Below are 13946 nucleotides of genomic sequence, written 5' to 3' on the forward strand. Positions count from 1 at the left end.
TTTAAAACATTTGGTTTTTTTTTGGAACCTTCGGCTGTGGCCTTCGTAATTCACTTAATACGGACATGGACAATAAACACATAAACACATCTTCATGTAAACTTAGATTTGATTTCAACTCCAAATGTCTTCAATGCCTCCAACAATTCTTCAGAAAGTGATGTGATCTAAAGAGAAAATTAAACATTTAATAAAATAATATTACAATGGAAATGAAAAAATGGCAACAATCAATGGGCTCTCATCAATCATCATTACATCAAAAACGTCATTCTCCGGCTGACCATGACTACTGCAAGTACTTCAATATTAATTAAATCTGTTCAAAAGTTTTAATAGGAATTGTTTTAGCTTTTAAAATAATTTATTACTTTAAAAGCTAAGACATACTTGTTTTATTAACTGCTCTTTGATGTTAGCCGGTTCTTGCTGATATAAGGATTCATTCTGTTTCTCGTTTGTCATATCCTCTTCTATCTTCTTAAACTGCAACATCTCTTTTTGTGCCTTCTCCTTCCATTCTTTTGTTCTCTTATTGAGCTCATGCACTTCCCTATAATTTAGAAATTATATAATTGTAGATATTAAGTATGAGATTAGTTTAAGTAAAAAAGGTGATTGCCTAGTCTTAGTAATGATAATATATTAATAATAGATATTCCTTTATTGAATTAAGGAAATAAAAAACTGTTAAATTGACCTCTCCATGAAAGCCTTGTTCTGTTGCCTCATTTCGTGATCGTTTTGTCTCTTGTTCTTCGCATCGCTCCTTGCCACAGATATCTCGGAGAGCTGAGACATCAGTTCTGACAATTCTGTGCTTAACATCTTCAGTTCTCCTTCTTCGCTATCTGTTTCACTCTTTTCAGATTCCCTGTAATGTAAATGCTATTTTTATTAAAATATAAAATTATGTTTGTTGAACTTAGAACTAATCTCTTAATTTGTTTTGATAATGATTGTGAAAACATATATTCACCTCAAGCTCTCCACAATGACCATAATCTCTTGCAAGCACTCATTTGCAGTTTCAAATATCTGTTTGATTGTCTGCAAATTCATCAGTCTGTTTTCTTTTTGGGTGAGTGCTTCCGTCTGTGTATTACATAATTTCTCAGTGTCTGCCATTTCTTGAGCCATCTTTTTATCTTGCTCCTTAATATCGTCGGCATCGAGTACTAACTGTGCTTTGCATTTTTTTATATCGACAACTAAGGCATCTCTCTGAGATGTTAGATGTTCAACTAATTTCTTCTCTTTCTGGTTTTTCTGTAATATTGGCTGGAGTTCAATGCTCTCAGAGTTGAGAGCCGCCTTTTCTCTTCTTAATTCGTCTTCTAAAGCCACTATTTCTTTTTCCATCTGTAAAAATTGGGTTAATATGTATATTCTTTATGACTTTAGTTCACATAAAAAAATATAGTAAAATGTTTGAAATAAAAAAAACTGAACAGGATACAAGTTAGTAGTTTACCTTTTGCATTCTCTGCTCTCTTTCTCCCTTCTCCATAGCATGATTGTTAAGACTCTGTATAACTTCATTTCTATAATCCTCCAAGCGTGAAATCTGAAATATATAATATTATTTGTATTATTACCATTTTTATAATAATTTTAGTATGTTATTTAGTAAATAAGATTTCCAGGTGGAAATAACAACAGATACCTTTTCTTGATTCCCTAAAATTTCATCTTCATATGGCTGTAATGTATCCATCTGTTGCTCAATAAATAACATATAATTAAAAAGGTATATAAGTATTGCATATGATGTTTGTGGTGTCGGTTGCAAAAGAGCTAATAAGGTGACATCAGTTTGCAATGTCTGAGGCTTAATATAGTTAATTATCTTTATTATATTTATTATTGGTATTAGATCCCAATAATAAATCGTGTTTTCAGTTCTCTCTTCTTCTGGAGGTAGCTGGAAATAATAAGAATTATTACACTGTGTATTAATATTGAAGATTTCTAAATATAAATTATGTTATTAATTCCATCACAACTTCCATACTACAAATTTATAACTAAAATATTAATTTCCTGAAAAATAAAAATTAAATAAGAATTCTAACTATTATAGCCGATTACTAAGATAAACACTTTTTCTATGTTAGGATATGAACATTATTAAAACTCTTTACCTTTACCAGTACTTCTGAATCAATATCTAATCTTTGAAACATTAATAAGATACAGTTAACAAGAGATTGAGGTTGTTTCAAATTGTTAGCTGTTATAGTATTCGCAGGAAACATTGTATTCCACATCTCAATAAACTTGTCATAGGTAAAAGCTGTAAAAAATAGTATTAATAAAAAACCTGTAATATAGCCTTAAAAAGAATAATAAATAACATATTCAAAGCATTCATCAAACTTACGTTGAGCCATGTTTGAGATATTTACAGCAACACGGTATCAAAAACAAACAATAGTATTTTTTCAGATAACAAATTCTAAGTTTATCTCACTTTATTTCTCTTTAATCCTGATAGAATTCTGTTTTTAATATTAACATCACAAAAGTACAACTGAGCAACGATTCGTTTAATCTTTGAAATTTGAACGTCTAAGTTTTAACGTTCAACTTTCAAACGAACTTTTAACTTTTTTTTAAGTCCATAGAGTACATTATATAAAGAATAACTCACAGATAAAAAAATAATCTGCACATCATAATATGTATATCTTGGTATGAGATATGATTTTTGCCTACATCATGTAAAATAAAAGCATAACTATTGAGTGACAATAAAAACGATTCAATTAAAACACCCAAAAAATGTAATGTAATTAATAAATAGAACATAATATAGGCTAGATTAACATCTAATTTTAATTACCATACTGTTAGTGTTATTTTAGTTTATTTAGTAACTTGGTAACATTAATGATCTGTAATATAACTGTCATAGCACAAACGTCACCAAAGTTTGTGCTCGTACTTTCAAAATCGGCTTTCGTGGCTACATTTAAAAATATAAAACTATATTAAATATAAGTTTTCTTTGTTATGCGGTAAAATTAAAATTTTCGAAAATGAGAATTACTAACATAAGACGTGGAAGAATTTATCGTGTGGGTGGCTTGTGCGCAATTTTAGTAATGGTATTGTATGCACTTCAAAATTACGTTCGAACGAACGTTTCAAGTGATACTAATGAGATATTGGATATAAATTCAGCTGCTGAGTTTTATAAATCTCACAAGGACGTATACCCCACTTTAAAAACGGGTAAGCTGTATGTAATTATTTTAACAACACCATGTTCTATAAAATATGTACAGTTATGGCCTAGACCGGCGTCGATTATGTTTTGTCACCTATTCATAACACAACTAATTTTATGGTTTTACTATTATGATCAAAGTTTTAATTCTCAGTTAAATGAAATATAATAGTAATTCTAAATTTATAATCTAAATCTTTGTTATTATTTTATTTACATAATATCAATTTCAACTGTTCCTAGTAATTATCAGTTGAAACTTGTTTCATGTTATTATAATTGTAATGATATCAGAATAAATTGTAAGTACCAAAATTGTTCGTATAGTTATAAAAAAATTTCAGGGCTAAATGTTTGGAGGTCCTTTTGTAATTTTTCATTGTATAATATTAATAAATAATATTTTTCTACAGTGGATGGATGTTATTATTATTTTCATAAAATCATCAAAAATGGTCATATCTGTTTATTCCTGATTTATATTTATAAATTTTAGAGCTAGGAAATTTTGAGCCTAAAATAAAGAAGAATGTGAAAGGGCCTGGTGAGGGTGGAGAGCCCTATCACATGTCTCAGGACAGGGCAAATGACATTGCCGAGTCTGAAAGTGACTATGGGATGAATATTGCTGCTTCGGATGATATAGCAATGAACCGGTATGAACTATGTAGCAGTAAATCATTTACATTCAATAGAAATCTTGGTCATCACTTATTGACATAGATAGAGTTGTCTTAGATTTTACACTTTGGCTGTATCATATGTTGCTCTTTTGTCTATAATGAAGAGGATCATAGTAGATTTTATTTAACAAAATTGTTTTATAGAACTGTTCCTGATACAAGATTGGATGAGTGTAAATATTGGCATTATCCTGAAGAATTGCCATCAACCTCAGTCATTATAGTGTTCCATAATGAAGGCTTCTCTGTTCTTATGAGAACAGTTCACTCAGTAATAGACCGGTCTCCACCAAATATTCTTCATGAAATTGTTTTGGTAAGTGATAAAAATACATTTTCTACAATTTTAAACTTAAATGTTTCTTTTCTATTTTATTAAAATAGTAATAATAGTAAATAAATAGTAAGTTAATTGAACTATTGACAACCTTATACTGATGTTTTTAAAGATCTAAAGGTTGCCTGCATGCATTAAAGATCACATCACATCAGTCACAAAATATTGTAAACAATTGAAAATATAAACAATATAAAACACTAATGTCTGTACTAATATTATGATAAAATCTCATTGAATTCCTCTGTTTACAGGTTGATGATTTCTCTGACAAAGACAATTTAAAAACTAACCTGGAGGTCTACATCAAACGTTGGAATGGTAAAGTGCGTTTGATTAGAAATTCTCAAAGGGAGGGGCTGATTAGAACTAGATCTAGAGGTGCACAAGAAGCCACAGGTGATGTCATCGTATTCCTGGATGCACATTGCGAAGTTAATGTCAACTGGCTACCACCATTACTAGCACCTATATACAGAGACTATAGAATTATGACCGTACCTGTCATAGATGGAGTAGACCATAGGACCTTTGAATATAGACCTGTCTATCAACACGGCACAAATTACAGAGGAATATTTGAGTGGGGAATGTTGTATAAAGAAAATGAAGTGCCAGACAGAGAAGCTAGTCTTCACAAACATAAGTCTGAACCATACAAAAGTCCGACTCACGCCGGCGGTCTATTCGCTATTAACAGAAGATATTTCCTCGAAATTGGTGCATATGATCCAGGATTGCTGGTGTGGGGAGGAGAGAATTTCGAATTGAGTTTTAAAATATGGCAGTGCGGAGGAAGCATCGAATGGGTACCGTGCTCGAGGGTGGGGCACGTGTATCGGGCGTTCATGCCTTACTCCTTCGGGAACTTAGCAAAGAACCGGAAAGGATCGCTAATCACAATAAACTATAAAAGAGTCATAGAAACCTGGTTTGATGAGGAACATAAAGAATACTTCTACACGAGAGAGCCCATGGCCAGGTTTTTGGATATGGGTGACATCACTGACCAAATTGCTTTAAGAGATAAGTTGAAGTGCAAAAGTTTTAGCTGGTTTATGAAGAATGTGGCCTATGACGTGTACGACAAGTTCCCAAAGCTGCCAAAGAATACACATTGGGGAATGGTCAAAAACAAGGCGACTGGTGTTTGTTTGGATACTATGGGGAAGGCGGCTCCTGCTTATATAGGTAAGCTAAACTCAGCTAGGCTAGGCATCTCGTGACACAACACACACAAACCTATCCCGTTTCAAATAATATTTATAGCATCAGTAATAATGGTAACAGAAGTATTATTTTAATTAGCAATATAATATTGAGTTGACAAATATAGACACAACTGTCAAAGATAATATTGATTCAACTGAATTGGTTGACGCTTTTCAACAGTTTTTGGTCACAATTTATGCTCTCAGCCATCTGGATTGTAATAAGTAGCTTCTATATAAATACAAAAACATTCCAAAAACACTTATTGTTGACAAATTTTGCCAAAACAAAATTGTTTCTTTAGATTAAATGAAAAGATGCTTACAAAGTACGAAAATAATATTTTTTATTCTATGTAGTAGTTTATTTTTTATTTATTGTATCTTACATAGAATCAATCAATTTAAAATAACAGATTAGAGAACTTTATGATCAGTATTAGTAATTATTGGCATAGTATAGTTCGCAAACGTAATTAATAGAAATACATATGCTGTACTGCCGCAGCATCGGCATACTTAGGCTCATCAGTAGTACCACTATTCAAACGTACCTTACGCTGTTTGCTAGAGTCTGTTTTACATCGCAGGTACATCATCTTGCCACGGCGCTGGCAATAACCAATTATTCAGGTTGAATGAAGCCGGTCAATTGGGTGTAGGGGAGAGGTGTGTGGAAGCGGACTCGGACAGCGTCAAACAGGCCATCTGCAGACTCGGCACCGTCGACGGGCCGTGGAGGTGAGAATCGCGTTAAAGATGTGATAATGTGATGCGATAATTGATACTCAAAAAGCGGTTTCTTTCAATTGAAAATTTCAGATACAACGAAGAACACAAGCAAATAGTGCATCGCCTGCATGGCCACTGCCTGACCCTGCAGCCGCACTCGCGGACTCTGGGGCTGGCTCCTTGCGACAATAACAATACCTACCAGCAATGGACCATCTCTCACAAGAAACCCAACTGGTGACGGCGGACGTAGTGTTTGACGTGAGATGGCTTTAGTCGGCCGTCGTAAATGCGAAAGTCAATTTCAGTGGGGATGCGTCCGATCGCGGTATACTCGAAAACTGCTGTACGGACTTTTATGCGATTTTCACGAGGATTATTAGCCGGGATCCGTGCGAAGCCTGGACGGGTCGCTAGTGTAAACTAACGATGCGAGTTAAAGTTTTATAAGACGAAAATCGTTGCCATTTGCTACATTATATACAGTATAATTGTTTACTGCCATTAAAATTAAATCATAATAAAATAATGTACATAAAATTTTACACCATCCAATAAGGAGAAAATACTCTCGCATTTACGACATAAGTTAGGAATATCATTAGATGTGTTCGTTATTTTACTTTTTATTAGTAAAAATAAGTATAGAAGAAAGCCCTTCATGGAGGATAAAACCTGATGAGAATTAAATTGTTTAATAAATGACATTATATTGTTATCTATTTATAATTTATATGACCTTTCAAATTATATCTACCATCGTATCTCTGAATAAGTAGTAAAACTATGATTTATTTTAGATATAGCGAATTAAAATTTATTCGGTCAAAAGTTGAAATATGACGATTCCACGTAGATCTATTTATGTACTTAATCATTCCTGCCATTTTATAGCAGTATTACTATAAGTATTGGGGTCATTCACCAATGCTTCCCTTAGAGGTTGTTTACCTATCAATTAATCATTGGAGAATATTGTTTAGTCGAGATACTATGGAACATGTTACTATTTGGTTAATTTAAATTCCAATATCATCCCCTTTTCCAAATGACTGTTAAGATTTGTATAGAATATGAATATTTCATCCATTGTGCTGAGATTGCTATTTGGAATTACAGAAGATAGATGATTGTATGTAAAATGATATTGCTATAAGACTAGTTGGCTTGTAAATTTTTTATTTTAAATCTCTTCAGAATATTTTCAGTAGAACTTGTAATATTGTACTGTCAGTCACATGACCCCAATCTCTTTTCTGACATCTACTACTTTAAGATGTTTATATGGTAATTAGCCTGTTTGGCAGGCAAAAACTTTTTTAATATTAAATATTATGTAAATGTCAAGTATTTACATATCTTATACCTAACGAAAATACTCTTTCCAGCTTTTCAATTAAATTTGTCACAAATTACTCAAAAGTTATATCTAGATTTACCAAATTATTATATAAAATATATTTCAATAAAAACTTTCATATTTAAGTAATACAATCCTTTTTATTTCTGACATCCAATACCTTGATGTTCTCACTTTTATGTACTTTAGATAATATCAAAAAATTGGATGTAGGCACTGTGATGTTATTTGAATTTTATGTATTTTCTATTACAGCAGAAATAAACTCTTATACATTGTTAAAGGTATTTTAATTTGTGACCCTGAATGCAATGCAATATATAAATGGTATTGGTATTAATTACAAACATTATTTAAGTGATACTTCTCTAATTAAAATAGCAAATAATATATAAAATCATTTTATTTGACATTAGTTGATTTAATAAAGCTAACTATGATAAACAAGGCTGTTACAACAAATTTTCTACATCTATTTGTATGAAACTACCAAATAAGCTGTTAAGACTCAAGCACCTTGAAATAAAAATGCATTTATAAATTATAGTATTAACTCGTATCGAAGATTAATGAAAAAAGGGAGGCCATCAGCTGTTACTTTGTTAAATAAAATATTATGAGGGCAGCTCAGACCACCGTTCTGTCCAATTAGAAATATGTTGGGTTGACTCTAATGTTGACCAATTTGGAGATGGTACATCCGGAGCCAGCCAGTTGAAGTCATCTAAAGTATTCCAATTATTACTGTTTTTATCCAAAGATGACATGCTGAAATGCTTTTCTAAATCATCATAATTGAAGTTATATGGAGCGGTCCGTATTTGTGTACAATCTTCAATAATTCCTTTGCTTGTTACGTGTAAGTATATGTCACATTTAGTCGAAGTGTGCATACGAAGTTGTTGACAAGCAGTCACAATTTTACAATTATTGCATTTATCCACAAACACAGATGAAGTCACTGGACCCGAAAGAATAATGCAGCTCTCCAAATTCGTTAAATGTAAAGTTGCCATTACTCCACACAAAACTACAGTACAATTTTTTAAATTACGTAATGCCACATCTCTTTGATACAGCTCTTCATTCCCTATAGATAAAACCTCATTTTCCTTAGAATCAAAACCAAATAATTTTTCATCCCATTTGTTACTGTCAATTTTACCAGTTCCATCATTTTCATCCAGGGAATCTTGCTTTCCTGTGTGAGATTTAGGCAATTTTTTTCTTGAAAAACCAAACCTCTTGCGGGGAACATATCTGTCTTCCAGTTCATAACATTTTGTTTGCAGGTTTTGAACAATGCCAAGATATTTACGCAAATTGAATTCTTTAAGGAAAAATGATGAAGTGACAACAAATTTTTGCAATTCATTAACTTCTCTTTTAATATTATCAAAGTGGGCTGGTAGAATGGCTGTTTCCAAAGTGGGGACTTGGGAGAGTAAATGCTCGACAATTTCTGCACGAATTTTAAATGCTCCTGAAAAATATTCTTCATTTTCATTTGATGCATCTACATCTTCCTTTGCTTTGTGTGCTTTTTGTAGTTTTTCAATACGCTGTGCTTCCCTTTTACTGAGCCTTTCTAAAACAGCAGATTTTTCATTCATTTTCCCTTTTTTAATAATGCATCTACTTTCTTAGATATATCAGAATCTTGCTTTAGGGCTTCTTGAAGAACCGATACAGTATCCCGACTGACTTGTCTTGCAGTTGTATGTTTTGAATCTTTATCAAACTGAAATATTGAAATATTAATTAACAAACAAACAAATGAGTGACAAAGTTAATGATATTTAATGGAATTATTTTTATCTACATAATATTTAAATTAAGCTTAACTATTGATCAAACATGATGATAATGTAATTTTTTAATGATTTTTTTAAGTAATTATGATTTAACAACCTTGACCACTGATTTTGATACTATGTACAAATTAAACACCCTAACAACCATAAACATAAATAATATATAATAATAAAACCTAGAAAAACAAAATATAGCCCCAATGTTCATTAGGATACCACAATAAACAAATTATTTAAAAAAATCCTCCAGTCTTTAAAGTAAACAAAGAAATTTCATTAATTGTTTTAGTTCATTCCAAATAAACAAAGACAACACAAACTATGTTAAAAATATAAATAAATAACACAAAGTTAAAACAAAAAATCAGTGACCAAACAAAGATAATTAAAATTTAATGACCTGCTTAATTAAGTCATCATCAGGTTTGACATATGTGAAGAGGCCATAACTGATTGTGCCAATGGAGATAATCCAGAAGAGAGACCTAGCAGCAATATTCATCTCACCAGTTATAGTTTTCCTTCGTTTTCCCAAATTTTCTTGTCCTGTTCTCTAGTTCTTAACCCACCCACAGTTTCACCCACGGAATAGTAACCCTCTATTATCCAATTGTAATTTTTGTACATATACAAACGAAAATCTGGAAAGAAACGTGTAAATATCAATTTTTTGACAATTTATCGAGATATAAAAAAAACATATTGGGAGCTGACACACATACGAATGTCGCCCTATCGACCCATTCTTCATGTCATGCAAATTGAAATAAAGTCATAAAACACAAGATATAAAACTAATCTTATTGATCTTTATTCAAAAAAAGTTCAAACTCACCTCTTTCAGTGTTTAATTTATACCAGAGCCCGTAAGTAACAGCTACACCGGCAACTTCAACCACAAATATACTAGCCGCAGCTACACCAAAAATACGTCTTAACTTTGATTTAGGTTTGTTTGGAAGCATAATATGATTAAACAAAATCGTACAATAATAATTTTTACTTATCAAAACCCATGGAAAATCACGAGAAAGAAAAGAATCAATCAAATTGTTAATCAAATCACTAAATTAAAATGTCGAAGGATGTTTGAACTTTGATGACGTAAGGTTAACCACAGACTATTAAAAATAAATATGAAATGTATTTTTATGCTACCATACAGATTACAAAACAAATCATTTATTTCAATAAGACCACCTAAAATGGCACTTTTGAACGTTAAATAAAATATAATAATGATGACGTATTATTTGAATATTGAGATTCTAGTAGCTTAGTTTCCAAAAAGTAGTTTCCTGTGGAGAAGAATGAGTAAGAAACTTCACACTTACTCTTTTAAAATAAGATTTTTTATTATTTGTATACATTATTATATGTGAAGATAATGTACTTCTAGAATACTACTATGCTACTCTAAAGGTCTGTTATTGTATTGTTAGTACCATGTTCCTCTCATATTTACAAATATTGAAACTAGGGTATCGAGCCCGGGTTCACCCGGGCCGTAAAAACCCGGGTTTTCCCGGTTCTGAGGATTACAAAAAAAACCGGGTTCATTTTTATAACTCGGGTTTTTCGGGTTTATTTTTAACTTTTGTTTTTGTTGTTTATTAAGTTTAAGGCACTTTACATTCTTCCTCACCCTTTATATTTTGTACCTACACATTATAGGAAATCGATATTTAAACGCAGATTAGTGTATTAAAAAAAATGCTATAAAAAGATCGAAATGCTCGAAAAACCCGGTCTACCCGGGTTTTGATTACTCTTAGACCCGAAAACCCGGGTTTTCAGAATTGAACCGAGTTTCGATGCCCTAATTGAAACCATAGTATATACAATAAAGAGTATTAAAAAACAAACAATAAAGCAGTGTTTAAGATAAAAATAAAATAATTACAGTTTGTAGTATAATAAAATAAAAAATATGTCAAAGTAGATTAGCAACAAATTGATTCAACGCTGAACGCTCTATGATTGTCTTATGGAGCAGGACCAGCTTATTTACAAGCATTCTTATATTGAACATAGTCCTCAAATTTGTAATGTGCTTGTTTATAAAGTGTACTTAAAAAAAAAAAATTTCGTTCATTTAGTTTTAAAATGTTTCAAGGTATTTTATTGTAATATTTAAACCAGTACCCCATAAATGAAGATTGAACTTTGGCTAATCTGAAAGATTAGTTGAGCTATTTTATATTTATTTCTAGTAATAAAATTATGTCTATCATTTATTTTACTTAAAAGATGTAGATTCTTTCTAACATACATAATATTTTCATAAATTAAATGGCAAGGTCCTGTCTATTAATCTTTTTAAATAACGATTAATCCCTAAGAGATTCGTGATCAGGTAGATTATAAATGGCTCTGACAGCTCTCTGTTGCAACCCAGTCACCAGCCCGACCCCACAGTAAAATGCCGTACGAAATTTTGCTGTGAAAGTAGCTAACAAAGACCAAACGCGCAGTTTCTTTATTACTTAAATGTCTTATCTTTCTTATTACTACATTTGAGTTTATTGGGCCATATGCAGTCTCTAAATCAAATTTAGTATCACGCTGTTTTTGTCTGTTTTATTATTTGCCAGTTTTTATTTTATCATCCACTGATTTTATTTTATTACTAATATATACATAATTAATAATATATACCATTAACTAAGGATCCTCATACGAAAAAAGATAATAAATGGTGATGTTCAGAAATTGAGGAGTTAAATAGGAAGTATGATAGCTTTAGTGTGCGTAAGATAATAAAATAACTCATAAAATCTAAACAGCAAGGACGCAGCGACATGACACTTCTTTAAAACGATCGTAGGTATATATTGTTCAAGTGTTGATACAGAGATGCTTGGACATAAACTGGGATCTATTTGTCTGTTTTGTCGATTGTGAAAAGGCCTTTGATAATGTACGACATGATAAATTGATGGAAATACTCCACAGAATTAGATTAGATAGGCTTAGATTATAAAGATGGCTGTTTCATTAAAAGCCTATATCGGAAGCAAAGTGCTAATATAAACAGCAAACATTCATATTATATCGAGATTCGGAGAGGTGGGCGTCAAGGTTGCATTTCATCACCTTTGCTTTGTAACTTGTTTGCCGATTTATACGATGGTTTTTGTTTGTCAATTGTCAACTGAAAATTTTCATGACATAGCAATAATTACATAATGGGTAACTGCTGAATAACTTATGATACGCTGATGACATAATATCGTGATTTTAATCGCAGATAGCCTCGATGGTCTAAGTACCGAATTTAGTCAATTCATTTGGTATTAGCATTAATGCGAAAAAGTCAAAATATATACTTTATAGACAATAAATAATTTACCACTTAGGGCCAGTTTTTCGATCCGTAGATCCGTAGAGAATAGAATCCGTAAAAGAAACGGATCACTCCAGCAATCTATCAAAAACAAATAAGAGAGAGCAGGAACATAATCAAAAACATTTGCTGCACAAAGAAGCATAATGCCATACGGGATTTTGCTGTGGGGTCGGGCTGCTGACATTGAATCCATTTTCATTTTTCAAAAGAAAGCTGTCAGAGCCAGTTATAATCTATGTTGTTATGAATCTTTTAGACAAAATTTCATTACTAGAAATAAAGATGAAATAGCTCAACCATCTTTCAGATTAGCCAAAATTCAAACATCATTTTTGGGGTATATTGGGTTATGAGTTACAATAAAATACCCTGTGACATATTAAAACTCAATGAAGGAAAATTTACATTTGTAAACAAGTATATTACAAATTAGAGGATTATATTCAAGATAAGAATGCTTGGAAACGTGCTGGTCCTGCTTAATAGGATAATCTAATTAATATTAAACGCGAAACGGATGTAAAGTTCATCTCGTTATTAATTAAATATTATTATGCTACGTGTTCATTTTCCTGGATATATTTTTAATACTCTATTCCAGATGTTTTATATAAGCATACTAGCTGACCCCGCAAACTTCGTTACTCCTTAATACCTAAATCCTTCACTATCAAATAAAAAATAGGGATTAGGGTAAAGGGTTGAAAATAGGGTTGGTTATATGTATTTACTAATGCTGTATCATACAAAATTTAGGGGTGGATTACCCTTAACATTAACAAGGGAGACGAAAAACGATATCTAACCAATAGTTGAGTTCACTACGGATCAAAAAACTGGCCCTAAGAGTCAAGATATTAAACATCTATGATCAAGACGTAGACCGAAATACGATTCCAGTAGGTAAAACTCCGCGGTTAAACGGTAAAACGGTAGGCGCGTCTTACCTCCCTCTGAAAAGCACAAAAGCTGCCGTGGTTACAGAACAGACTAAGATAAATTATGGAGATACCCTTGGGCCGTTGGGTTCAAGTGCTCAGGCGCTAATTAAATATTTAAGTTGGTAGATAGATTGGTAACCCCAGAGCTGGTAGTTTCCTTGCTCAACGAATAAGTATCGCAATACAGCGAGGAAATACTGCCAGCGTTAAAGGTATACTGCCGCAGGGACCGTGTGGTGGTGAAAAGTGTAGTTTCAATTATTTTTATGAATAAACTTTTAGATTTT

General features: G+C 31.9%; 3 protein-coding genes across 4 annotated transcripts; 1 reads left to right on the forward strand and 2 right to left on the reverse strand.

The window, feature by feature from the left end:
• Positions 1-91: 91 nt before the first annotated feature.
• Positions 92-2578, reverse strand: LOC110999271 (trichohyalin). Its single transcript, XM_022268248.2, has 8 exons — positions 2384-2578; positions 2145-2296; positions 1667-1924; positions 1475-1567; positions 980-1362; positions 701-874; positions 391-553; positions 92-167 (listed from the first exon to the last, which is right to left on the reverse strand). The coding sequence occupies exons 1-8, from the start codon at positions 2391-2393 to the stop codon at positions 93-95; spliced, it is 1308 nt and encodes a 435-aa protein (XP_022123940.2). The 5' UTR covers positions 2394-2578; the 3' UTR covers position 92.
• Positions 2579-2910: 332 nt separating this feature from the next.
• On the forward strand, positions 2911-7838 carry LOC110999240 (N-acetylgalactosaminyltransferase 7). Its single transcript, XM_022268211.2, has 6 exons — positions 2911-3237; positions 3729-3888; positions 4060-4231; positions 4507-5443; positions 6054-6204; positions 6286-7838. The coding sequence occupies exons 1-6, from the start codon at positions 3042-3044 to the stop codon at positions 6434-6436; spliced, it is 1767 nt and encodes a 588-aa protein (XP_022123903.2). The 5' UTR covers positions 2911-3041; the 3' UTR covers positions 6437-7838.
• Positions 7839-7940: 102 nt separating this feature from the next.
• Positions 7941-10488, reverse strand: LOC110999228 (tubulin-specific chaperone C). Of its 2 annotated transcripts, XM_022268192.2 has the most exons (4): positions 10205-10488; positions 9770-10010; positions 9206-9296; positions 7941-9146 (listed from the first exon to the last, which is right to left on the reverse strand). In XM_022268192.2, exons 2-4 carry the CDS (start codon positions 9869-9871, stop codon positions 8170-8172), a joined length of 1170 nt encoding a protein of 389 aa, XP_022123884.2. In that variant the 5' UTR covers positions 9872-10010; positions 10205-10488; the 3' UTR covers positions 7941-8169. The 2 variants fall into 2 exon arrangements, with proteins under 2 accessions (XP_022123884.2, XP_022123883.2); XM_022268191.2 differs by having other exon boundaries at positions 7941-9296; positions 9877-10010; positions 10205-10486.
• Between the last annotated feature and the right edge of the window lie 3458 nt (positions 10489-13946).

This window comes from Pieris rapae, chromosome 10 (genome assembly GCF_905147795.1).
Source record: "Pieris rapae chromosome 10, ilPieRapa1.1, whole genome shotgun sequence".
In the NCBI taxonomy this organism is placed as follows: Eukaryota; Metazoa; Arthropoda; class Insecta; order Lepidoptera; family Pieridae; genus Pieris; species Pieris rapae.

Bases quoted from the DNA above. Each gene is read 5' to 3' on its own strand.
- LOC110999271 (XM_022268248.2), bottom strand. The intron at 1,363-1,474 runs GTAAACTACTAA...CAATTTTTACAG, and splicing joins GAGAGCAGAGAATGCAAAAG to ATGGAAAAAGAAATAGTGGC. The intron at 168-390 runs GTATGTCTTAGC...TTTTCTCTTTAG, and splicing joins AAGAGCAGTTAATAAAACAA to ATCACATCACTTTCTGAAGA.
- LOC110999240 (XM_022268211.2), top strand. From the start codon at position 3,042: ATGAGAATTACTAACATAAGACGTGGAAGAATTTATCGTGTGGGTGGC. The intron at 3,238-3,728 runs GTAAGCTGTATG...TATAAATTTTAG, and splicing joins ATACCCCACTTTAAAAACGG to AGCTAGGAAATTTTGAGCCT. The intron at 6,205-6,285 runs GTGAGAATCGCG...TGAAAATTTCAG, and splicing joins ACCGTCGACGGGCCGTGGAG to ATACAACGAAGAACACAAGC.
- LOC110999228 (XM_022268192.2), bottom strand. From the start codon at position 9,871: ATGAATATTGCTGCTAGGTCTCTCTTCTGGATTATCTCCATTGGCACA. The intron at 9,297-9,769 runs GTCATTAAATTT...TCAATATTTCAG, and splicing joins ATGATGACTTAATTAAGCAG to TTTGATAAAGATTCAAAACA. The intron at 9,147-9,205 runs TATCTAAGAAAG...AATCTGCTGTTT, and splicing joins CCTAAAGCAAGATTCTGATA to TAGAAAGGCTCAGTAAAAGG.